General features: G+C 42.8%; 1 protein-coding gene across 7 annotated transcripts in view; it reads right to left on the bottom strand.

The window, feature by feature from the left end:
* The window catches only part of GPATCH8 (G-patch domain containing 8), a 100,808-nt gene that overhangs the window by 21,034 nt on the left and 52,645 nt on the right, over positions 1-27,129 (bottom strand). For 3 of the 7 annotated variants that reach the window (XM_066628170.1, XM_066628168.1, XM_066628172.1), the window contains 4 exons: positions 17,617-17,658; positions 15,482-16,363; positions 10,924-11,010; positions 9,462-9,605 (listed from right to left, as the gene is read on the bottom strand). In XM_066628170.1, coding sequence (XP_066484267.1) covers positions 9,462-9,605; positions 10,924-11,010; positions 15,482-15,508 — 258 coding nt within the window. In that variant the 5' untranslated portion in view covers positions 15,509-16,363; positions 17,617-17,658. Of the gene's footprint in view, positions 1-9,461; positions 9,606-10,923; positions 11,011-15,481; positions 16,436-17,616; positions 17,659-27,129 lie in introns of all 7 variants that reach the window. The other 4 variants (XM_066628174.1, XM_066628173.1, XM_066628167.1 and 1 more) reach the window with 4 other exon arrangements.

Raw genomic sequence — 27,129 nt, 5'->3', positions numbered from 1 at the left:
GCAATCCCCAGGATGGTGTTGCTAACCGGGCTGCAGGGACAGGGATGCACTCACCAGTCTCTGCAGCAGCCTGTAGGGGGTGCGGGGAGCCCTGTGCAAGTGTCTGCAGGGCTCCCCACAGCTTGAAAAGTGAAAACGTAGGGATCGCATTCCACTTCTGGTTTTGCGGAAATAGAACGCGATCTATCCTCTTTCACTTTTTAAGCCCCAGGGAGCCCTGCAGACACTTGCGCAGGGCTCCCCGCATCCCAGGGAGGTTGCTGCAGGGACTGGTGAATGCACCCCAGTCCCTGCAGCCCCCTTAGCCTCCTCCCCTGCCCCTGCAAGAACTTACTGTGGTTCAAACTCTCCTACAGAGTTTGGAAACCACTGACTTAAAACAACAAACCAAAGCAGCTTTGGCATTTCTCCACGGCATTCTGCTAACTGCTTTATCCACCAGTGTTGCGAACATTGCACTGCTTTGTGCAATGGGTTCTGGGTATCTGAAGGCTGATACATTCCTAAGAAGATGAAGATGCTGCTTATCTGCAACTCACCAGGACCCACAATTTAATTCTGTGCCTATGCAAAGTGCTTCAAAACCTTCTAGAACCATTTAATTATTTCTCCTCCTGCTGAGCACAGTCCAGCCCCTCTGTGCCTGCTCCAGTGAGCAAGGCAGATGCTTTATTATTTAGTTCCGTGTAAACAGCCACAAACATAGTCAGTAACCCTTTATATGTGAATTTGCTATCTACAAAGTCACTTATCCATGAGGAACAGAATTGCTACCTTTTCTCGTTTTCCATGATTCTGTTCTCATTATCTGCTATGCAGAGACCCGCAGGAGGTTGCAGAGACCTTCAAAATGGTGCCAGTGATCAGTGTAGACACCTTTAAAATGGTCATCAGAAACTTCCACTGATCATTTTAAAGGGGTCTGCGCTGGTTGCAGGTGCCATTCTGAAGATCCCTGCAGCCTCTGGCTGGTCTCTGCAGCATTCAGAGATATTTTGGCACTTTTTGCTACACTCTACCGGCTTCCTGAGGGTCTCCGCTGGATTCTTTTGATGGTACTCCTCCCTCCCCAGGGTATCCCTTGTACCTAACCCCATTGATCCCATAGGGTCAATGGTTCCTTATCTGTGAATTTGCTATCCACTAGTGGGTAATGAAAACTGACAGTAATAAAGTTAAGGTCCTCAACCTCAGCAGCAAAGGTGGTCGAGTGACCGAACAGATCGAAGAACACTTGAAAAACATCTGTTACATGTAAATGAACAATCTTTCTTCTCTGTGGTCTCAGCACAGTCCCACAATTAGAAGGCTAGTAAGTTAATATGTCTGGAGATGGGAGCCGACATCAATCTTGGAAAAGACTAAGCAGAACAGCTCTACCTCGAAGCTGAATGCGTTTGGATATGGCAAGCAATGGTTAGCAAAAAAGGATGGTATAGCTCAAGTGTCAGCTTTGCAGAGTTTTGCAAGAGAAACTCCTTAAGAGAAGGCCAAAAGTGTGGAAGACAGTTTGGATAGTAACCAAAGATAAAGGTTGTTTTAGCAGCTGGTAGCATACGTTCACTTTGGAAGATACCCAGGAGGAGCGCAGTGAGGAGACTCACTTGTCAATGTGCAGTGTACCATAGCAGGCAAACAGGTGAGCATCCTTCTGAAAGTCAAGGGTCCAAGCAGCCACACTCAGGGAAAGTTCTCATGGCTGCTGCTTGCAAGGAAGTTGAAAGAACAGATTGGGAAGGTCCTTGCCTCACCCATCAGAGAGTCAGGTCTGGTCCCTGTTCAATGGAAGGAGTGACAGTGCCATTTCCTTTGTTACAAGGCTCTAGAAGGTTTCAAAGATACTTTCTTCAGGCAGTCTGTGGAACTGAAAAGAAAATGGCTACACATATCCACAAAATTCAGCCTCCTGAAAGAATTCTGGATGCTTGGAAAGCACAGTGAGCGTTCAAGTTGACTAGTCTGCGCATGTTCACAAATATCCATAAATATAGCACTCTAGCACTTTGTTCATGAGGTGCCTTTTCCAGGATTCTCATCTTGTCCTTCAGACTGCATGCCCTTTGGAAAATTTAACAGTTCATAACAAAGGGCATGTACACAACTGCACTAATTCTGCATAGCTTAAACACAAGTGAAACACAAGGAGTTCCGCAAGGGAGGCAAGCCTAGTGCAACAGGCTAAGATAGGAACCTTACTGGCAGCTCCTACATCATTCTTCTGATAAAGCTTCCAGACACACCATCATATAAGCCAGGGGTGCCCAAACCCCAGCCATGGGGCCGCTTGCAGCCCTCGGGGGCTCCCAATCCTGCCCTCAGGGAGCTCCCAGTTTCCAGTGAGCCTCTGGCCCTCTGGAGACTTGATGGAGCCCATTCTGGCCTGATGCAACTTTTCTCAGCATGACAACTGTTCAACCTCTTACCTGAGCTGTGGGATCCCTCCACTGCTTGCTGTTTCACGCTTGTGATGCAACAGCGGCAGTGAAGGAAAGGCTAGCCTTGCTTTGTGCAAGGCCTTATATAGGCCTTGAGCTACTGCAAGACCTTCATTCATTCATATAAGATTAATCTTTAATAAATTCATTTATGTAAATTTATTCAAATTTTAAATGTAAATTAATTCATTTTTTCCCTGGCCCCCGTCTCAATGTCAGAGAGATGATGTGGCTCTCCTGCCAAAATGTTTGGCCACCCCTGATATAAGCCATGCTCAATCAACAGCCATTTACACCTTGTCCAAATGGAATGAGATAGAAAGGTAAGAAATGTTGCAACAGGTCTTTCCTATCTTCTTTGACTGTACAAAATGATATTGAGTCAAAGGTAGATTACATACGTAGTAACTCTGACACTGGAAGCCATTAAGAGCTCTTTCTTAGATTAAAAAAACATCTGTTTCCCAACAGTAAAGTGAAACTGTCCTGCAGCCAACATCTTTTAACAACTTGCTGATACATTTAGAATGCCAGGAGGCATAATGTACATTTTCGCACTGCGATCATAACTAAGTACAACATCCCATATCAATCGGAAGTCTTTAGGCTTCCCTGGAAGAATTTAACACACTAATGACAACCCCCCCAAAAAAAAAATTAAAGGAAAAAGAAACCACTTAATTGTTTCAGATATGCTGTAACCCAGTGGTTCTCAAACTGTGCGTCACGACACATTTTTGGGTGGGTCACAAAAAGCTGGGTGACGCCACCTTGGATACTGGCAAAATGAGCTGGGTGGCACCATCTTGGAATCTAGCAATGGGCACCACCATTTTCCAAGCCTGTATCAATCAGTTCTGGATGGGAGAAGTTTCTCTCTCTCTAGGTGTAAAACAGCAGCATGCGCAAAAGAATGAGGCGGCACCTGTTTCATCTATCCAGTGAGCGTGGCTGTATTGGCAGAGCCTGTCTCTTGAATTTCAGGTGGGAGTTTGAAGTTGACCCTCCCCCTCATGCCTCAGATGGGCTCCTTTGAAAAGATTCTTGCACAAAGTTAGGGAAGGGAGGATACAGGGCTCAGAAAAGGATTTTCCCTCCCATAATGAAGGATTCACTTGGTGAAAGTTTTGATGTGCAGCAAATACAGAAACTAATGCACTGAGACACCCAGGAGAGGGAGGGGTGGGGGAACTGCAGTGAGTATGTGGGTGATCTGAGGGCTAGGAGAGATGGGATGGGGGAACTGGAGTGAGTGAACTGAGCATGTGGGTGATCTGATGGCTAGGTGAGATGGAGTGGGGGAACCGGGGTGAGCATGTGGGTGATCTGCAGGGCTAAGTGAAATGGAAGACTCCTGTCTTATAGGTGCGCAGACAAGTCTGGTTTTGCTGGGTCTGTAGGAGGCTTCAGGTTAGTTAGTTTGTAAGGTGCCATGAACACTGATGGGCATATTCAAAACATATCAATGCCATGCTCAACACTAGGTGGAAGCAAGCACACCCTTCAAACACACCTCATTACAAGAAGTATATTGAATTTTATAGGTGGAATGCTTGGTAGCATGAGACAGAGAATTGGGAAAAGCTTCTGTGTTAGAATTTTTTCTCTTGTCATTTGAAGTTTATGAGTCCCTAGGTGAGAGCCTGGAAATGTCACTTCCTGCTTAATGACATCACTTTCAGCATTGGCACCACAGTGATGTCACTTCCTGCTTGATGATGTCACTTCCGGGCATGGCATAACTCCCAGATTAACGACATCACTTCCAGTGGGTCCCGGACAGATTGTCACCATGAAAAGTGGGTCCCAGTCCAAAGTGCTTGAGAACCACTGCTCTAAGCATAAGTGTTGAAAAGAATGAAAGAGCTTAGCCCCTGAAATATCAGGAATCCTAACTTCATGATTTAATGAGCACAAATGGTTCAAGTAAAGAGAAAACTTGCTTCAACATCCACTTTGAACACATCTTAAACCAAAGCTCCACCCCAAACCACCCTCCAAACCTTCCTTATTTAACCTCATCTTTGACGACTGTTACCTGCATATCACTTCATCTCATTTTCTGCAAGATGACCAGTTCTTTGGCTGTTTCACAGTGCTGTCATCTTGCAGACCTTGTGCTCTAAATCCTTACTTTTATGTGATGCTCTCCTCAATAATCTGCACTCTTAAGTATTCTTTATGATGACTTATACCCAACTAGAGACAGGATGCATCTCCAATATTTAGACAAAAATGTCAGAAATTATTGCCAGAAAGACTGAACGAAGGCTTGCGACTTTTCAAGTTCACTTTGGAGAGTGTTTGCACTCTAGCACTGACTGAACTTATCAAATCAAGACATACCAGAAGTTTCTTGGTTAAGAGTTGCATTTTCTGCAGGTGGACAAGGGGGTCTAGAATTAAGTGGAAAGGCAAGTAATAACTTACCTAGTGTCCCTGCTTTGTAATAATCATGAGGTCCTTCCTGGAACATAAGACAGTATTCTATATTACAGTGGTTCTCAAACATTTTTGCATTGGGACCCACTTTTTAGAACGACAATCTGTCAGGACCCACCAGAAGTAACGTCATTAACCTGGAAGTGATGTCATGGCCGGAAGTGACATCACCAAGCAGGAAAATTTTTTAGCGATCCTGGACTGCAATCCTATTCACACTTACCCAAGAGCAAGACCCAATGACTATCATTGTCAATGATATACATATACATATTAGCCATACATATACATATATATGCATATACATATTAGCATATACATACATATCAGCATATACATATTAGCCTGTTAAAAGTACAGATCTCTAACATTTTCCCAAATGCATTCACATACCATCAATTCTAATACATTAAAAATAAATATTGAAATGAATGGGGAAGAGAGCGACTAAGATGATTACTGGGCTGGGGCACCTTCCTTATGAGGAAAGGCTATGGCATTTGGGCCTATTCAGCCTAGAAAAGAGATGCCTGAGGGTGGACATGATTAAGACATACAAAATTATGCATGGGAAAGATAAAGTGGATAGAGAGATGCTCTTTACACTCTCAAATAACACCAGAACCAGGGGACATCTACTAAAATTGAGTGTTGGGAGGGTTAGGACAGACAAAAGAAAATATTTCTTTACTCAGCATGTGGTCGGTCTGTGGAACTCCTTGCTGCAGGATGTGGTGACGGCATCTGGCCTGGATGCCTTTAAAAGGGGATTGGACAAGTTTCTGGAGGAAAAATCCATTATGGGTTACAAGCCATGATGTGTATGTGCAACCTCCTGATTTTAGAAATGGGCTATGTCAGAATGCCAGTGCAAGGGAGGGCACCAGGATGCAGGTCTCTTGTTATCTGGTGTGCTTCCTGGGGCATTTGGTGGCCCACTGTGAGATACAGGAAGCTGGACTACATGGGCCTATGGCCTGATCCAGTGGGGCTGTTCTTATGTTTTTATGAAATGGGCTTGCAACCCACACTTTGAAAAACACTGCAAGTTTATACCATGAGAGCAGGAATGGGTTTGAGAGAGACGGAAAAAAGATATTGCATAGAGGGTCCATCCTACCCCACAACCTGAGCTCATTCCAGAGGAAAAGCATTACAAGGAAGAATGAAAGATACAAACTGATGTTCATTTCTGAGCCCCATTATCCCAGACAGACAACACAAATACAGACTGCTTCAAAATTTAGTTCCTAGTCTGATCCTGTGCAATCAGACAACTAGAGCAACCAAACAGCTCCAATGTATGGCCTCAATGCTATTGTTGTTGGCAACCTTCAGTCTCGAAAGACTATGGTATCGCGCTCTGAATGGTGGTTCTGGAACAGCGTCTAGTGTGGCTGAAAAGGCCAATTCGGGAGTGACAATCCCTTCCACACTGGGAGCAAGTGCAGTCTGTCCCTGGTCTGTCTCCCTGGCTATGGGCCTTCCTTCTTTGGCTCTTTGCCTCAGTCTGTTGGCCAAGTGTCTCTTCAAACTGGGAAAGGCCATGCTGCACAGCCTGCCTCCAAGCGGGCCGCTCAGAGGCCAGGGTTTCCCACTTGTTGAGGTCCACTCCTAACGCCTTCAGATCCCTCTTGCAGATGTCCTTGTATCGCGGCTGTGGTCTACCTGTAGACCTCAATGCAAGACTGTCCTATCTAACAGAATCCCTCTGTACCTGCCCAACCCACACACACAATTTTAAAACTCCCAAGTAAGGAGATTTCAAATTCTTCTCGACAGCTAGCACAGAGTAGTTGAGGATGCCCTTTCCACAGTTCAATCCCTGCCTCTAGAGGGAAAATCATTGTTTTTGTTCTATCCTTACCTGTCCTCCTCTGGAGTTTCTCAATGGCAAAGTCATAAGGTAGACAGTCATTCAAAAGGAGGATGTTAAGATTGTGGGGCTGAGGACATTATGTTACGGGAAAGATCAACTGGACTGGAAAGGAGTTGGTGCAGGTAACATGGAGGACTAGGAAAAATAGGATAAAAGCTTAACATGGGGCATAACTGAATTGGAAGGAGTGTGGTTGGAGCACAAAGAAAGCACAAATAGCTTAAACAACTTTTAATTAGGTTGTCATTTTCTTAAAAAAAATCTAAAAGGGGCAGCAGAGGATTAGGAAGGACCTGGATAAGTGAAGGCAAGCAGAAGGAAGACGCACCCCAAGACCAAATACTTAAGATACTAGATGAAGGGGTGCTCTAATTCGCTCAGAGACCCCAACCAGATGGGTGTGATGAAGCAGGCATATCCTAGAGCCCAATCCTGTGGTCCATGGCATGGCTCCGTGCTGTGGACCATAGTTGCAAACGTGCCGTAAGGCACATTTGTGGGGCTCACTGCTGAGCTCCCGCTGGAGCTAGCCCAGGGCCGTCCGGAGCTGGGCTAGCGCGCAGTGGTCACCTGGGTTCCGCAGCTCGGTGGTCTCCTGGACTGTCAGGCTGTGGAATGGGAGGCGGGGGTGTGGCTGTGGGCATGGGGGAGGCATTCCGGGGAGGGGGGCGTGCCAGGGGGCGGGTACCCTCCAGTACCAGTGCACGTGTTATTAAAAGTGCATTATTTCTTCTAACTTTTTCCAAATCCTCTTCAATCTCAATCACCTTCCAAAATGTGGAGAACAGAACACAGATCCTACCAGAACTGAAAAGGTCAGTACAAGTCCACGCTATGGGTTCAGCACCAATTTATTTCACTGCAGTTACCAAACCTGCAGTGGACAGCCGACCTGAGCTCCTGGACACAACAAGTAGCACCCTCCTGTCATATCCAGGGGGCTTTCTGAGGTCTGGGATGGCCGCACACAGTATCTCTGTGCCTAAGAAAGGCCCTGGAGGTGTCAAGAGGGTACTTCTGGTTTTTCCGAAAACCAGAAGTGCCTCTCCAACACCTCCACTTTCTGAGACCTAGAGAGACCATACTGGGCTTCAGAAAGCCTCTGAATGTGACCAGAAGGCAATTCCAATCACATTCAGAGGTCAGGTAAGCTCCAACCTGCAGATTTGCTTATCTGCAGGTTTCATTAATGGAAAGTGTTCCAAGAATGGAACCCCAGCTGATGCTATTGTTATAAAGAATATTGATACTATTATAGTATAAAGAACTTTTTAGCTTTTCAACAAAATGGCTCCCTGACCAAAAAGGGCTCACAATCTAAAAAGAAGCAGACACCAGCAACAGCCACCAGAAGAGGCAGAATATATTATACTTATTAAAATAATTATATTCTGTCTCTCATAACAGAGACATAAGGTGGTTATCAAATGTTAAAACCAATGCAAAATTAAGACTAACATTTCAAATCACAAAAAACCATAAACCAACCATAACCAAAAGCAACAGTTGTAAAAATTCAAAAAGTCAGCAACAAATTTAACAGCAGATGCATCGTTCTCTAAAGGAGCCAAGTTTTTATCATGTGGTGAAAGTAATACAAATTATGGTTTAAGTAGACTTCCTTAGGGAAGGCACTCCACAAAAATCTGCAAAATGAATGCATATGCATTAAATACATTAATATACTTTGAATCCAAACCTAAATTTCACTGTGAACAGGGAAGAGCTTTGCTTTGATGTTGCACACTGCTCTCCCTACATGTAACTAGCACTGGCAGTCTCCAGTTCAAACTTAAAATCAGCCATAATCTCACTGAGTGGCTTTAGGCAAGCCATTCTCACTACTCCCTTTCCCCTCTTGCTCCATATATGCACAGCTTAATTTAAGTCAAAGCTCAGTCCTGAAACCTATTTACAGACCAATACAGACCACAGAACATGAGTCAAATAAAGATTTGAGTGCTTCAAAGTGTGCGCAGAGTTCAGACTACTCAACATGAAGCAACTGACCCTCTCACATTTGATTATAGGTAGAAGCATTTTCAAGTCAGAGGATATTGTTTGAAAACAAGACTTGTGACCCAACATTTCTCCTTTAAAACTTTATCTGCATCTGTTGGGTCAAAACAAATAAACAAAAAGAAACCTGCCAGCAGAAGAAGAGCACTCTACCAAATCAGTTTTAGTCAGTTGCCAGAAAGCCCAAAATGACTTCATCAACCCAAGAACAAGCTCTTTCCATTCAGCCCAAAGAACCGTCTTGTGGAAATCAAGAACTTTCCAATACCATATTTGCCTTCCGCTTTGTAGGATTTCAGAAACATTTTTAGAGACCTTTACTTGTGTGGTTGGCTTGTCTTTTCAACACACACAGTTTATAAGTGTGGCAACTTCCAAAATTCTAACGCCCTCCTATTTTCTAGCTACCCTCTCCCTCAATCCAAGATTCAAATACAAAATAAGCATGCATTAAGACCAACTAAACTCCTTCCAGTCAGGACCAAATCTTTTCATTTTATGTTGGAGTTCAGTTACTATCAGCAAATGAGACCAACTGGATCAAGTAGCACCAAGATGCCATTGTTGCTAGTGGCAAGGGATGGGTGGGAATAAGGCAGGTAAAGCAATATGAAGGAGAGGCACTTCAAATTACACAAACATACCAAGGAGATGATCAAGACATGAATGACGGGCTGCCCCTTTACCTGTTTGTGGGCGTGGTCATAGGAATTTATGTGGTTGTCAAACTCCTGATGTTTCTGGTACTGCTTATCACAGAGTTCACAGTAAAAGTTGGCTCGCAGGTCTTCAAGGGCCTTGGCAATTGCTTTTTCTTTGTCCACATAATCCTGCAACAGCAAGAGATGTCAAGCCTACTTCAAACCTTCTAAAAAAGCTAACATGCACAAAAAAACTGCCAGTGAAGGTCATCTAGCTTCCTTTCAGGATAAACCTATTTAACATTACTGCTGTTACTTCTTAACACTTGCATCAGCAGGCTAGCCTCTGCACAAAGGTGATCCAAAACAAGCTTCGGGAACTTACAATCTATATTTATGGCTGTGAGAGAAGGTGGGGAAGAGTTCTTGGAGTGACAAATTAGTAGCAAGTAAGAGTTACAGGAGAACAGGTGGCAATGGTAAGTTAATGAACTGTGGTTCGGAAAAGTTTTCCTTTGAAGTGAGGACTGATCAGGGACTAAAGGAGGAATGCCTAGCAAACTGTTCAAGACAAAAGGACACACAACCCAGGAGTAGACCCGCTCATATTTTGCATTGTTTCTCTTCTGTTTTACTCGAAGTCCAGTGGTTCACTGACGTATTATAAATTTACAAAGCAGTGCATGCTCAGGATATTTTAACAATTTAAGGCAGTGGTATTCAAACTCTGAGGACCCTTGCTCCCTTAAGGGGTGGGGACAGGGGAGAAGGCAGCGATGCAATCCCCAGGACTGCGTCGCTCAGGGGCAGCAGGAACTGGGATGTACTCACCAGTCCATGCAGAAGCCTATGTGGGGTGCAAGGAGCCTTGCGCAAGCGTCTGCAGGGTTCCCAATGTCTTCAAAAGTGAAAGTGGAGCAACTGTGCTCCACCTCCGCAAAACGGGAAGTGGAGAGCGATTGCTGCACTTTCACTTTTGGAAGCCTGGGGAACCCTGCTGATGCTCGCAGAGGGCTCCCTGCACCCCGGGAAGGCTGCTCCAGGGACTGGTGAGTACATCCCAGTCCCTGTAGCCCCCCTGAATGATGCGATCCTGGGGATCGCGTCTCTGCCTTCCCCCTACCCCCACTGCCTCCTTTCCCTCCCTGGCAAGGACTTACTGATGTTTCAAACTCCCGGAGAGTTTGAAAACCGCAGGTTTAAGGGAACAATCTCTGGTAAGCAATTCTGAGTATGCACTTATGTTCATAGGCAAAAATAGGAAACAGATGAATGCTGGTGCTAGTTCAGCATTCATTGCAACAATCTGGTGACCAGCAGACACTGGGGATGGGGGTTCACTAGAGACTGGACAGCAGTTTGCTGGTAGGCCATGGTCTCTGTTCTGTCACTCTCTGGTTTATACAGTCTGTGTCTTATACTTGATCAAATGGGACTGCACAGATATGAGCAGATTGCCATACTGGACAAAAATACCAGTAGCTGCTGAAGAAGTTAATTTGAATACCTTGTATTTCTGTCTCAGTTCTTCAGTATCTTCCTTCTCCACTTCCAAGACCCGCCTCCGTTCCGTGGCATCTTCAGCATAATCAAGCTAAACAACCAAAGCAGAAAAATCTGTTTGCAACAATACTGATATGGTAATACCTGTAATCTAGAATCACTATTTAGGACTGGGTGTTGGAAAATATGGTTAAACTAGTTATTTATGATCCAAGCCAGTTGGGCATAGCTTTATGACATAAAATGATCACTTTGCACCCATGGAACTCAATATTTGCCATCACTCTGAAATGTGTTAAGAAATGGGCTAAGTACTGACATTAAAATATGCTGAAATTTTTCATAGAACTTTCTTTGCTGGTTCAGATCAAAAGGTCTACCTAAGATAGCAATCTCTCCAACATTAGCTAGTCAGATGCCCTAGAAAGCACACCAGCTAGACATGAAAGCAGTAGCATTTTGTTTTTCCCTAGCTGCTGGTAAATCAGAGATATGCTGTTCTAGATTCCGCAGATGAATTCTTACCTACCACAGCTAATAGGCAACTGACCCAATCTTCATGCATTTGTCCAATGCTTTAAACTAAGCCTGCGGTTTTCAAACTCTCTAGGAGAGTTTGCATTGCTGTAAGTCCTTGCGGGGGTGGGGGGAAGGCAGCAACGCGATCCCAAGCATCGCGTCACTCAGGGGGGCTGCAGGGACTGGGATGCATTCACCAGTCCCTGCAGCAGCTGCCCTGGGGTACAGGGAGCCCTGCGCGACCATTTGCAAGGCTCCCCAGCTCATTAGAAGTGAAAGTGGAACGATCGCACTCCACTTCCGGTTTTGCGGAAGTGGAGCGCAATCGCTCCACTTTCACTTCTAACAAGCTGGGGAGCCCTGCAAACACTCACGGGGCTCCCCACACCCCAGGACGGCTGCTACAGGGACTGGTGAATGCATCAGTCCCTGCAGCCCCGTAAGCGACATGATCCTGGGGACTGCATCGCTGCCTCCTCCTTGCCTCCGCCCCTTAACGGGAAAGAGTCTAGAGCCTTCAGGCTGGGGCGCTACGACGCCCCAGTTTGAAAACCATTGAACTAAGCCTTTGAAACTAGTTGGCAATAAGTTTTGATATCTAGTGAAAATAAATGAATTCTTAAATTAAGAATGGCAGAGAAAAAACATACCCTTAGGTTTTTCCTGAATCCAATAGCAATTATAAATAGATGACACAGAGTTTACGTTTTAAGACAATTCTACTCTCTCCAAATAGTTCGTGTTTTTACAGCCCTCTGAGGTTTCTTTTAGTTATCTCTCTACCCTAGAATGCCTCTATATGTAAGCCTTTATCCATAACGATGCTTTAACCCTTTAATCATTTGTAAGTTATACAGTAACTCAACACGTTTAATTAGTACTTATAGGTTTCCTCTACATTTCTGCCGGTTTTTTCTTTTAATTATTTTGTTTATGAAGATATGTTAGACTAGATATGTTAGACCAGGTGGGTTGCAAGCCAGTTTCAGGAGGGTCCCTGTTCATTTCAATGTGTATTTTATTTTTAATGTAATAGACTTTTTTCTTATTTTTTCTCTATGTTTTTATTTTATTAAATACAAATACAAAAGAAAAAAAACTAAAAAATAAAGATGTTACAAGTTGTGTGGCAAGTGCAGAAATCTCAAACTACATTTTTTTGTTCTACTACAAAATCATGCAAAAGATTAGATATCAAATCTCAAACAATCTACACGTTAAAATATACATATTCAACACAAAAAGAAGAATGAGAAAAACATAAAAGTTAAATCTGCTATCTACTCATCAAATCCATATATTATTTGGCCCATTATCTCGAACTACATTTCTTTATTCTACTACAAAATCATACAAAAAATTAATTATCAAATCTTAAACAGTCTAAACTTATTAAAAATGCATTTTCCACGCAAAAAGAAAAATGAGAAAAACATGAAAATTAATTCCCCTATCTACTCATCAAATCCAGAGGTTATCTGGCCCATTTTCCCCTTGGTACACAGGAAGTCCATGAATGGTTTCCAATTGTCCATAAAAGTTTTTAGTGACTTATCTTTAATAAAAATTGTAAGTTTATCCATTATCCATCAAAACTCTTTCTCCTGACATTGGTCCTGCTGTATATCTTCTAATTTTCCCTCTTGTCCTCCTAAGTCCGCCTGTTCATCTTTAAATCTCTGCATAAAGTCTCTTGCCTTTTGAACCATATCCAGCTGGTAGGTTCTTTGTTGTCTATAAACCTGGTCAACTTCTCAGTCAATGATTTATTCATCTGTTAGTAAATACCGAGCTAGGACCTGTACCATTCGCTGTCTCAAATCTTCTCCAGCTTCTCCGGCTCTTAATCTCAATATTTTTTCTTTATTTGCTTATTCCATCAGAGATATCATATCCAATGTTTTCTCTTGTTCTGAACTCAGGACTTTCATTCTACAATCAATGATATTGACTCTGTTCTGGATCTCCTGTGTCTCTTGTTTAATATGTTTGACAGATCCTTCCAGCTGAGCTATATCTTGTCTCAATTCCAATTTCAGGTCTTTAAGCTCTTGTCCAACTGAGTCTATTTTTAAATTTAATTTTAACCTGAAACTGCTGAAATGGGTGTTCCAGAAATTCCACACTAAGTTCTCTCTTCAGAGCCTGTATTGGTAATCTTGGCTGTTTTGTTTGTTCTTTTGCTTACTCCATAATACTGGCTCTCCATTCCAGTTTTCACCAGCAGATATCACTTCTAATTCGAACAATTCAAAAACTCTATGGTTTTAAAATAAAGTTCTTCCATTCTAAAGTTCATTCAATTCGAGTTTCATAAGCTATGACATATCACATAAAAGTAAAATATAAACATCCTAGATATTGTAATAATTAAAGTCAATAAAAAATCATTAATCAGTAGGAAAACATCCTAATAGAGTACTTGGAGGCCATTTGGCCATTAGAAGATTTTGAAACACATCTCTTTGTCACAACGCTTGCTCATGTTCCCCACGTTCCATTCCTTCCAACTCATTAAAATTGTCTGAAATTCCTTTAACTGGCAGTCTTATCTTGAATGTCCAAACAACTTCTATAAATCTTTCTCCAAGACTTGCCAAAAGCGAAAGTAATAAATTCTGAGAGAACGGTCAGGCTTTGTCTCACCACTGAAGACCTGAGTAAGATGTCGCTCCTTCTCTTCTGTCACTCAAACTAAAGAGGGGTTCCCTAGACTTCGCCAGAGATACCTCCCCCCCAAAAGAGCAAACTCCGAAGAGTTGTAGGTAATCTTGTTATCCCTTTTAATCCAGGGAAGTCCTCAGCTGCAAGCTGTCAACAGCAGCTGGGTTTAAGTCTCCTGGTACTTTCCCAAGCTGGAAAGTTCAGCCTGCCATGTTAACTCCCCCATGTGATTTCTTTTAATGTAATAGACTTGATGCTACCATGGTATGTGTCTGCATTTGGAGACATATTAAAGCTTACTATGACATATTGTTCAAAGCCTACTATGTATAAGCTTTGAACAATGACAGTCAAAGGGGCTTATTCCTGGGGTAAGTGTGGATAGTATTGCAGCCTTTAGAATGCTTGCAGAATTTTTTTAAACAGATCAGCAGCCTGCTTGGGAGGGTTAGGAATGTTCTTTATTTAAAAAGAAATTAAACTTATACTTATTGTAAACTTTTAATTACTTGATTTTGTCATATGGAGAATGTTAAATTTTTCTGCTTAATGTCAGTTCTGGCCATTACATCACTTCCAGGTTAATGACATTACTTCAAGTGGATCCTGACAGACCGTCATTCTAAAAAGTGGCTCCTAGTGCTTAAAAGTTTGAGAATCATCATGTTAGACATTTTTATTGTTACCACTGTTAGCTTAAAGTAGTTTTTTATATTGATGTTTTTTATTTCAATTCCTGTTGCAATTTTATTCCTGAACAACCTTGGGCACCCCAGCAATTGGAGGAAAAGGAGGCATATAACTTTTAAAAATAAACTTCAAAATTTAATCTTGAACAGCACAGGAAATACCATTTTCTGGATTTGTGCTATATTGTTTGGGTCCATCTGCAAAGCAGAGAATCCACTACTACCTTTCCAGTGGGCACAAAATGCAAAATATGTGAAATTCTTCAGAGATCAATTTTAAATTTAGCAAGACTGTTTAAATTTGGCACAACTGCAGAAGTCAACAGCTGAGCAACAGCATGGGTGTGATGCAGTTTTCTACCTTTAAGAGCACAAAATTATTCTGACCCACTAGAGTAGCAAGATGCCCAACTGGCACGATTTTTAAATTTGCAATTAAAGCTTTAACTGATAGTACTACTTTCTTGACTGAAGCCTTCACAGCCCCTTTTTTAAAAATCAAGAAAAAAAGGCCTATCTTCCTATTGCCAGTATCTTCAAGATCCTAAAAGGATTAAATTTCCTGAAGGTCTGCATAGGTACTGCATTTTTACTGACTAAATTACCTCTACAACTCAAATATCCAAGCATATGTGTGCCCACATGTTCAACCTTGCCTGGCACAAAGCATACTCTTGAAGGCTCACTTACCTCCATTTCCATCCGTCCCATGCCCATGACATCATACTTGACAACAATAGGGATGGGATCTGTCCTACCTGCAAGAGAAGCAGACCAATCAGGTGAGGGGTGAGAAGGATTAGTTTTTGGTAGGTTTTGCTGTACACATTGGGTTTGGGTTGGTTAGAGATCTTGCCTTGGAGTGCAGAGACCAGTAAGCTACAGAGAACCAAACACAAGCCATTCTCACAGCTTACAACCACAAGTTGACACATCTTGGGTGTCAGACCTGCCCTTGTTTTATCCCCAGCTACCTAAAGCTTGCACCACAAATATTTTAAGTCAGTTAATACACCCTCACACCAGAAGATAAAAGAATTTTGGGAATGGGGAAGACAGTCTCTCAGCCCACAAAAGACAGATCCAGATGGAGAAACTTGAATAGGCATTCTTGAACCACATTGGTTGATGATCAGAAATGTCACAATTATTAAAATACAAGCATTAAAGCCCAGCAAGACCAGGTTTGCATGCAGCTACTTCAAAACACTGAAACATTGTCACCGAAAAACTAGAACTCTTTCCCTCCATAAGGCTAAGCTGCAAGTCCCTGCCAGCCCCAGCACCGGCTTCCTAGATTCTGCCACTCTGGCTGTAGTAATCTTTACTTGTAAGCTGTGAAAAGGACTAGTTGCGAAGAAAACTGACTTTGAAACTAATCAAACTATGCTGAAGATTCCGTACGTATTTTTAATCCACTCATAACCAGCCAAACAAAGCAAAATGGGGCAGACGAGCACTTTGACTACCACAGCCTTTGGGTGTTGTTTATTTTTACATCACAACATGCGCTGTGAGTTGTGATGTAAGGCCACTGGAAAAAAGGAGTGACTTACCTTATCCGGTGCATACCTTGAGTGAAAAAACAGAACGTTTACTTCCCTTATTATCAGTCTTGGGGGGACTGGTGTCAACAATTTTTCTCTTTGTTAAACACACAAATACACATACATTATACCCTTGGGGCAAAAGATGTCCAAGCTGGAATTGGGCCAAAATAAGGAGACTGGATTATTAAAATCAGTCTGTACCACAAGTAGTATTTCTTTAAGAACCCATGTCTCAAGAAGCTAGCTATCAACTGTTTCCAGTTCTCTAGCATTTTGAGAGCTACTGTAATCCACTGAACAGAATCTCATTTGGAGATCAGGGTTCAAGTCTCACTTTTGTCAAAGGACTTGTGTGGTCTTGCATCTGCCCCTTATCTGTGAAATGGAAATAATTGTGATCTCCCACACAACTATTGTGAAGGTAGAAAACACATACTTGAAAAGCTCTTTTGCACTTTAAGTGCCATCAGAATGAAGATATACCAATCCCAGACAAATTTAAGTGGGAAGGGGAGGTTTAATCTGGCTCCCAGTCAAATCTTATAAAGATTTTCAATGGAGTTTAGAATTTAGCACCTAGGCTGGGAGATACAAATCTAGAAACACTGACCATCAATGCCTGGTAGCAATTTTTTCTAATGCAACTTTTATATTGATATATGTATACACTCACACTTTCAGGAGGAGGGGGGAAAGAGGGATCTTATGCCCAATGGTATAAGAAGCAGTGACTGCAGTTTTGAGCAAAAGGACCAAAGACATGATAGGCTATTAAAAAATACCACCCACCCCCCTCCCAATTTTGAGGTTTGGTTTGGTTTCTTCAAGAGCTGTGACTACTGCAGCCAAGTTTATGACTGTGGCAAACACCCTCATAATATGAAGGATGAATCAGTACTTTTGCTTTCTAAGGCAGTCAAAGTTTTCAGTTTTCAATTAACTATGAAAATTGCTGTAGCAACTGCTAACATCCACCATGTGTTTGGGGGAAGGGAAGAGGGGGAAATCAACTCGGGACAATATTAGAAATTTGATATTTGAAGTGATTTTCCACAAATTTTGGCAGTTCTAACACAAACATCCCTTCTGACCATTAAACCCTCAATGAACAAGGATCAGACACGAAAGAGTGCATGAAGAAACAGAAAGGAAAAAAAGGGAAATGAAAAGACCAAGCAGAAAGGATGAAAGCTACAACAGAGAAAAGTAAGCCTAACATATTTGGTGCTCTGATGACAAAAAAGGAGTAAATTCAGTCTGAAAATTAAAAATTACCACTAAGTTTACCATCACCACAACAAGTCCCGGATCATTATGCTGTAAAAAAGAAACACCATTTGTTAGGCAGAAACCGTCAGGGGCAGAAAACAGGCCCTACGCAGCAGGCAGATGGGGGGACGGGAAGGGGAAGGAATGACAGTGGCAGCTGAGATTTCCTCCACCCTTCTACTTTTTCTGGAAATGGTGAACAAGCAACACTGGCTCATTTTTTACTGATGTTCTGAGATGTTGCCTCAGATCTTTGATGGCACTTGAAAATTTTAAAAGAAATTGGATCAAGGAACTGTGAGCTAGGGTTGAGCTATATTCCAGGAGCATGGAATAGTCTCATGCACTATTTCCCAAAATTCTGATAGCAGATGCCTAGTTCTTATTGAGGCAGTAAACATGTGCATGGAGTACAACATTCTTGATTGCAGGTGGAGGCTCACACAATGAAACACACACCCGCACATGAAGTTCTACCTATTGACATCTATTGACGGAGAAAACCAGGCTCTTCTTCCCAAGTCTTCTATGGGTAGATTTTATTTTTATGTAGAAGCATTCAATCACTCACAATTGCAGATACAAGTGATAGTCCAGGCACTCATTTCTGCCTCAGGGAGAACTAGGCATTCAAATCATATTAAATAAGATACAGAAGATCTGTGGTTGGATTTCCTGATTTTTTTTTCTCTAAAGGAAGAGTCATAAGGAACCAGAAACAGATCAAGGGTGCAGCAAGGTGGGGGGAGGTGTGTCTAACCACATTGCCCACATAATTTATTCTATATATGTTGCCTCTAGAAGAACAAACTATTTTATAGGAATCGGGTGGGGGTTGGAAATTTAGATCTGAAAAAATGGTGCATTACAGGGGAAGTGTTAAAAGACTGTTTCAATTACACAGGCCTACAAAATTGAGGGTCAGAAATTTTTTGGTGGTTTGATATGAATTTGGGGTGCTGATTCCAAAAATGGCATCCGTTTTGCCCTATCACGTCTAGTTTTGGAGATATAGTATAGCCTCATTAGTGAATGGTTCAAGCAGCTTCCTCATGAGGAAGGCTACACCATGGCTTCCTCATGAGGAAGCTGCTTGAACCATTCACTAATGAGGCTATGCTCTGTCTCCAAAACTAGACATGATAGGGCAAAATGGATGCCATTTTTGGAATCGGCACCCCAAATATATCTAGGAATTGGTGTAGCATTTTAGAAAGCAAAATGTGTGTTGGCCTGTGTTATCAAATCAAATTAACTGTCACTTATTAACTAATAATCTGGGCTGTCTCCAAGACAAAAACATGTTTCTAATACTGACTGTTGCAGAGAACAAGCACAGCTCATTTGCAGTTTCCTTTTAAAGTGTTTACAGCCAGACTGGACATGAGGATATGTTCCTGTCAACACCTCTGTCACAGAACCTATACACTCCCCTGACCTCATGCCTCAGAGGCTCCTTTCCGACTCCAAACCTCAAAAATAAAGCAAAATATTGCCAATTTCTAAAACCCATCACTAAATGAAGTACATTGCATAATGAAACATAAATTAAGTACTTTTTTTGCACAGAATTTCACTGAAGAATTTTTGGCTGTCCAGCTGGAGAATACTTCTTAAAGTACGGATTCCAGAATTTCTTAGACTTATGAGGCAATCAAAAGATTTCGAAGTCTGCAAACTCAGAAGACTAACCACCTTGAACATTGGAGCAAAGCTATCACACGAGAGGGAGAACATTCAACTCCAAGAAAACTATGTTCCATTTTTAAAGTGAGCTCCTACTGCTTCCCGAGGAGAGATTTTGCAAATGTATTACTGGTAGTCAAGCAAACAATTCAACAAGACAGTCATTGCAAGCACCCCCTTATTCCATGTTAATCAATGAACTGAAAGACTTGACAGTTAAGAAACCAAACAGCTTGTGCTGCCAGTGACAGTAAATTCTAGATCAGACTGTCACAAAATGGGATTGTGACAGTCTGCTTACTACTACCAATCTGGTAATCTGACTGCATTTTGACCACTATCTTCAGAATACTCAAAAGCAGAAATTTTCAAATAGATCACATAATTTGTTAGACACCCATCAACTACCTGCAAAATCACCACCACCATCTAAACCCTTTGACTTTGAACTCCTGCCAGTGTGAGCTTCCTTTGCTGTCCAAGTTCTTCTTACTGTCCAAGCGCTTCTACAGATCTAACTACCATCATCCATTCTACATTCTTTTACAATCCTTGACTGCAAAAATTGTGACAAACTGAAAATACATTCTCCACACTTGCCAATCCCGAAGTTTCTAATTTTCAGTAGAGTAAGGGAGAGGATGAGGCTGCAGCAACAGTTAACAACTACTGGTTGGGCAGAAGGTTGGCCTACTAGTAGCTGCTACTATTGGCTGCTGTCTGATCCTCTCCCTTATTCCACTGTTTCCTTGCCCTGAAAGTGGTTCAACAATGTGTGCTGAGTGTGTAAGGGATGCCACATGTCACACTGGGCATCCTAAAAAGTCTGATAAGTTTCCCAGCTCCCCTGCTGCCAGCCCTGCTTTCAATTATTCTCTGGGCTAGTCGAAGCAAAAAAAATTCTGCAAATAAGATAGAAACGTAATTATTCGAGCTTTTTCATGGCATAATATTTTCTGAAATGGTGCAGATAGTACACACAGCCCTTGTCATATCAACCAAAGACAAGAGATCTGTAGTAGGAGTACAATCTATTCTTCATGCTAGCCTTTGTTAGGGTCCACCGAAGTGCATAAAAATGTGACAAAAACCCTTCTCGATCAGGCCACAGGTCCACGTAGTCCACAATGGCCCACAAGCTGCTTCTGGAAAGTCGTCAAGCAGAGAAGAAAGGTATAACTCTACCCCACCACTGCTACCCTGCTGATATTCACAGGTATGCTGCAGCTGAATCTGGCGGTAGTTCATTAGCCATCATGACTAGTGGTCACTGACAGACCTGTCCTTCACAAATTTGACCAATGCCCTTTCAAAGCCATTCAAGGTAGAAGTCATCACCACATGCAACACAACTTTGAGTAAGGGGAATTAAAGAGATGGCACAGATCCAAGTGGCCTGGTGTAAGGGCCAAGTCACCTGCAAGGGGAGTTAGGATCCAACCCAAGTCCTTCGCCTACTACCTGTGTTCTTCCCTGCCACAGAACACTCCCATTCCAAACTTCCCCCACCCTCCCCAGACTCCCACACCAGCCTGACTTGGTCGACGAGAACTGATCCTTCAGCTGGCATAGAAGGGCTGGATTAGACCTCCCAACTCCTGCAGTGCACTTTAGCAACACCTCCAGACAAGTGCACAAGACTTGCACTGGTCCAAGAGTGCACCTAGATTGCCCTCTCAATGGCATGGCTCTGCTGGAATTGCCTCCACGGACTCAACTTATCCACAGATCAAAGGAAATGTATGGACTTTGGCTCCAACCTTGCCTTCGACTTATCTATGAGTGACTAAGAGGCTGAAACGGGCATACAGCACAAACCTATGCATGTCTATTCAGAAGTAAGTTCCGCTGTGTTTAATGGAGCTTACCCCCAAGTACGCATGCATAGGATTTCAGTCACAGGACAGTACAGCTGGTTCTTGCTGGCCTAGCGCCATTGCACCTATGCAGAAGCACCAGTGAGCGACATACAGTGCCTGTGTGCAAGCAGCAATACAGGCATCCAGAAGTCAGCTGTGCAGAAGTCAGGAAGTACATGAACAAAACATCATCTCAGGTTCTCAGCAATCCACATGTTCTCTTCAAGTTTCCCTTATTGTTATCCAGTCACTTTCCTGATAGTTGCCTGCTTTGGATAATTCTGATTTTGCAAAGGAGCCTGAGCCAACTTTTCTCATTTGTTGGATTCTATACCTTCTTTGAACATGCAGTGCAGAAATACACCACCCTTCCCTGTTCTTTCCTCAGAGTCTGTACATTGGAATAACTGTATCCCTCTCTCTGTTCCACCATACAGCTAGTGTATGCCTTCTTCTGTCCCACTACACACTCATTTCAGAGTTGTACCCTTTCTCCTTCAGGATCATCTAAAACGTTTATAGTCCAATTCCTTGGTTCAAATCAGGTGCTTCCCAGCTCCTATCAGTTATTTGGGACTGGGTGAGGCTGTCTCCCTTCAGCACAATAAACAATACAAATATATGATAAGGCCAGTAAGCACAGGCCCTGGTTCAAAATGAACCCTGAACTATAGTGCCAACAAACCAACACTACCTCCCCTTCAACAAAACACAAAGAGAATTGTTTTTGTTACAAAAACACTTTATGATAACTGTCATGTTAGTGACAGTTCACCCCTTTAGTCATGCTTGCTATGTCTCCTTGACCCTAGGGGGTAGTCTTACCTAGCAAAAATGCCTTGGCATGGGTTGGGGTAGCCAATTCTCAGGGCAGGGCAGGGCAGGAAGTCATCAGCCAGCAAAAGCCAGTCTCCACATTTAAGGTGACAGGCAAGACAGTTACTGATTTGGTTTTTTTAAACACTGCTCTTCTAATTGTGTTGCTGCTCTAATACCATAAATACTTCCTCTCCCACCCCTGCCAAAAGTTTCACACGCATCCATGATTGAAGCAAATGTGTAACATTCAAACCAGAACAAGTTGCATTCCTCATACAGCACCAGCCTTAAGATTTTAAAACAGCTGACAGATAATCTAGATAAATCAGATAATCTAGGAAGACATGTGGAGGTGAGGAAAGGAAGTATGCTGCATGGTTGCCTCTGGGTCAATCCCAGCAGGTGTCAGTTCCTCCAAGTTCTCACATTTCATTTGCATAAATTAGGGTTTGGGTACTATGTTGTCGGTTAGAGGCCTACCAAACCCTGACCAGATCTACAGGACATTCTGTATGGAAGCCCTGAGTAGCACTGTAAAATCAGTGACCAAATATTGATATCTCAATCCAAAAATGATCTGAGATTTACCCAGTTATTGTCCCAAACACCATGGGCATGGGAAAACCAAATGAACAGATCTTAATGTAGGGTGTTGCAGCCTAACCTTTGATTAGATTGGGGAAGTGGGAAGAAGAAAGGAATCTCAGAGACAGTGTTAGGAATAGATGTTAGACTCAAAAAGGTAGCTGCCAAGCCTTACCAGATTGCTTCCATGCTGTATTTTGCTACAGGAAAATTCTGCTTTTTATGGATAATACATACACACAGATGCAAATCGTGATTGTTCAGTTGTAGAGCATTTTAGCTGACAGCAGAAACCAGAGGCAGGGTCTTGGACAGATCTCACCTTTTGAGTGACTTCAAGCAAGCAAGTCTCAGTTCTCCAGCTCACTGGCAATCCTGGGCCCTGTGCTGCCCGGGACCAGGATCATATTGTGCCACCCCTCCTGGCCAAGTGCCACCCCCCACCATCTGGGGGCTTCAGGGGAGGCCATGCGCTGCCTCCGTGGTTCTCTGAAGGCCTTCAAACCCCACTCTCAGTTTTTGGTTGAAAACCAAAGTGGGGTTTAAAGGTTGCTTCAGAAGGCCTTTGGAGGGCCAGGGAGGCTGTGCTTCAGTGGTAAAATTAACAACCTATTTCACATAGCTGGTGCAAGGGCAGCAGACACACTTGATAGACTAAAAGAACTACAGAAGTGGTATGTGGTAGTAATAATTTTAGGTTCCATCATCATTTAGAAGCTCTCAGATCTGGCTTCAGTTTCTTTGTTTCAGTCATATGGGGAGTTGAGCTAGGGAAGGATTAAACAAATACCTCCAAAGACTAGAGCATATGAGGAGAAACAGTTGCTACCCTTAACTTTTTACTATAAACGTGACTAAAGACAGATAGATGGAATAACAGGTCATGCCCGGGTATGCTAAATGAACTGGAGTTAATCATTCCATCTAATGGAGAAAAGCAAGTGAAGCCTACATTGGAAAAAAAAAATTGCATTCAGACACTGAAATGATTATGAAAGTTGTGAACTACATATAAAGAACAAGAAAGGCACTGCCATATGGGAGATCCCTACTGCCTCACTCTGCACACCAGCAGAATGAGGCACAGAGACAGCACTGTCTGCTGGGGGTAAAGGTCAAACCATGAGTCCTTCAACAGCACCTTAACTGGAATCAGTGACATTAGGCAAACATGCACTTTTGTTCCTGCTGAAGAAAGAACAGGAAGACAAGTCATTTTGGAGCTGGTTTACTGGTCCAGGTGCACAATGCAGATGTTAAATCCTCAAACCACATAGGAAAACTATATTGAAGGTCAACATTTTGTGGGCTAGAGTCTTATACTACTATATATTTGATGGGGTTCACAAGATTTTTTCATTGCAGCAGACCAACATAGCTACCCCTCTGGAATATTCATTTTTATTTAATAATTTATATCCAATCTCTCCAATACTGATGAAGGTTGCTTATGATAAACACAATGCTAAACAAAGTAGAGCACAACAGCCCATATAAACAATTCATGTAAAAAATTTTAATCCAGAGGTAGCAACAATATAAATACAATCAGTTCTCATTATCAAGTAGGGTTAGGTTCCTAGAAAACCTTGTGGATCCCAAATTAGCAGATACCGAATAATTGAGCCTATGGGAAAAATGGGGTTAGGTTCCATGGGACTCTCTTCATCATATACCAGAGATGCCAAAGCCCCAGCCCTGGGGCCACTTGCGGCCCTCAAGGACTCTCAATCTGGCCCACTGGGGGCCCCCAGTCTCCAATGAGCTCTGGCCCTCCAGAGACTTGCTGGAGCCCAAGCTGGCCCGTTGCAACTGCTCTCGGTGTGACAGCCAACTGTTCGATCTCTCATGTGAGCTGTGAGATGAGGGCTCCCTCCACTGCTTGCTGTTTCATGTCTGTGATGCAGTAGCGGCAGCAAAGGAAAGGCCAGCCTTGCTTTGTGCAAGGCCTTTTATAGGCCATGAGCTATTGCAAGTCCTTCATTCATTCATATAAGTCCCATCTCTAATGTATTCATTTATGCAAATTTTTTCAATTTGAAATGCAATTAACTCTCCCCCAGCCCCGCCCCCACACAGTGTCAGAGAGATGATGTGGCCCGCCTGCAAAAAAGTTTGGACACCCCGCCATATACTATATGAACTTTATGAACCTGAAACTTAACTTGGTCTATGGGGCTGGGTGATAGCGAGGGATCATCAACATCTCCAATATCTGATGCTTCCTCCTCTGTGCTGGTATCCCTTAACTCATTGAAGGTTGGGGTGATGGCAATTTGTTCATGAAGATTATCCCTTCACTTATTGAAGGTTGCTGGCCATTATAACAGAGGCCTCAGAATTCAGCAGTGGGGAGGGGGTTGCTTCACCCACCTTCCTCCCCCTTCACCTGTCTCTTGGTTCCTTCCCTGGATTCCCAGAGCAATCCTTAGGTAGCCTTCAGAGACCTGAAAAGCCACCAGATCGGAATTGTACCTTGACTATAAGGTTACTAGATGGTCTTTTCCAAGCCACCATCACTTGGGGATAAGAATTGTGACCTAACCTACGTTCTTAGTAGTCCTTACAACTCTGTATTTGAAGCACATCAGAACACAATACTGAAAGGCTAAGTACTACTTGTTAGTACTTTTGGTGGAACAGTACTTTAAAAATGTGTACCTCGCCTTTCCAGTTAGAAAGTGTGCTTAGGAACTTCCGTGCAATTGGAACAAGCTTTGGGGAGTTCAGGCAAGATTCAGATCTGGTGGCTTCCCAGCTCGCAGTTTTAGCTACCATGCTCCACCAATTCTACCTTTCTGTAGCTCAAACACATTATCTTATCACTAGAAGGGTGAGAATGGCTCTCTGTTCCCTTGAGATCCTTACTAACTTGGAAGCAATGACCTCTTCTGTAGAATGCAGAAAAAGTTTCTCAAGATAGCAAACAAAACACAACACACACAGCAGATTGGCTTAGATGTTTCGCATATCAAGTTTGAAGTGTCCTTCAACCTCTCCCACCCCTTTGCTCTCTAACCACAGGAAAGCTCATTATTTAAATGTTCTGAAACAAAACATCCATAAAACTGATTATTCATTTTCCAGATGTAAAACTCACTATCTTGTTATCATGCTAGAGTAACTTTCAGGCTAAGAGGGACTAATCACATGATATTTACATGCACACATTAGTAAGGGACCTATGATTTCTCTGGTTAACAAGACTGATGTTAACAGATGCAACAGATATCTCAGTCACCCAGCAACATACATGGCCTCACACAGGTAAAGAATGGAGTGGAAAAGTTTCTGCTCTTCTTTCCCAGGCATTTTTCTCTCACTGCCAGCAACAGCCAATTCACCATGTTAATGGGCTTAGGCAAGGACTCAGGGCCAAACTAAATAAAACAATCATGGTATCAACCCCTCCATGTTTGTTTTTCCAAGTGGAAATAGCAACAGAGGGAAGAGATGAGGATTTAGTCCATGTTGAGACCCCTGGTTCAGTTGTCCCTTTAAAAATGGCCTCCCCTTGATGCCGTTTGCCTCAGGAGAAAGACAATTTTTGTCAATTACATGATTAATATCACATCTTGTTTGGACTTTAGTTTCCATTTAACTGGTGAGGATGCCAGAGGGAAATGAGACTGGGAAATTTGTGCTCCCTACATTTTGAACGTTAGCTCAATAAAAAATCTCTCTATTTTTTCTGTAACTCTTGAGGGAAAAAAGTCACAGCTTCTGTAAATAGGTTCAACCTAGTCAACATGCTCTGCATCAGAACAATGGCTATTTTTAAGTTCTGCGCATTCTTCCTAGAGGACGTTCAAATGGCTACAGGAACAGGGGTTCACACTTTTGCTTGCCACAGCAAGTGTTCTACCTGCTGAGGGTAACAAGAGATGTCCTAGCTTCTCTCCCCACCTTGGAGCTGGAGGGGCAGGATAATCCTTGCAGCTGCTCTGAAATAGGGGTGATAAAATGCAAGCACAAGAAAGATCCATGTGTACTTTTCAAGTTGGAGGGGGAAGGTTGTGGCTGACTTTTCATTCCAAGAAATGAAGACACACAAAGTACCTCAGCTGGGGATGGCGGAGGGATTTTCCTCAGAGTTGGGGTAGGCCACCCTGTCGCAGATCTCTCCAGCTCCAAATGTGGAAAATGGAAACAGGAAATTGTGTCTGACCTCACAGTGAGACATAGTATGAGGTCAGAGACTAAGGCTGTAATCCTATGCACATTTACATAGGAACAAGACCAACTAAACACAGAGTAATTTATTTCTGAACTAACATGCACAGAATTGTGCTGAAAGGAATGAACTACGTCCTAGCAACTACATGGCTACTAAGGCCAGCAGATATTTGGCCCCTGCACAGGAATGATGCCAGAACTTTTCCAAAGGCAGGCCAGATCAAATATTCAGATAGGCTATAAGCAAGTCATAAAAGGCCAGACAGAAACTGGGATAGGATGCTAAGATTCTGCATCCCTGCTAAGTCACTGATTGATGTGACTTTCCAGTGTGAGCAGAGATTTCTCTGCCTTATTTCAACTCTAAACTGCTAATATTACTTGGATACCCTGG

Source organism: Tiliqua scincoides, chromosome 5 (assembly GCF_035046505.1).
Source record: "Tiliqua scincoides isolate rTilSci1 chromosome 5, rTilSci1.hap2, whole genome shotgun sequence".
Taxonomy (NCBI): domain Eukaryota; kingdom Metazoa; phylum Chordata; class Lepidosauria; order Squamata; family Scincidae; genus Tiliqua; species Tiliqua scincoides.
This window is presented reverse-complemented; position numbering and strand designations above follow the sequence as displayed.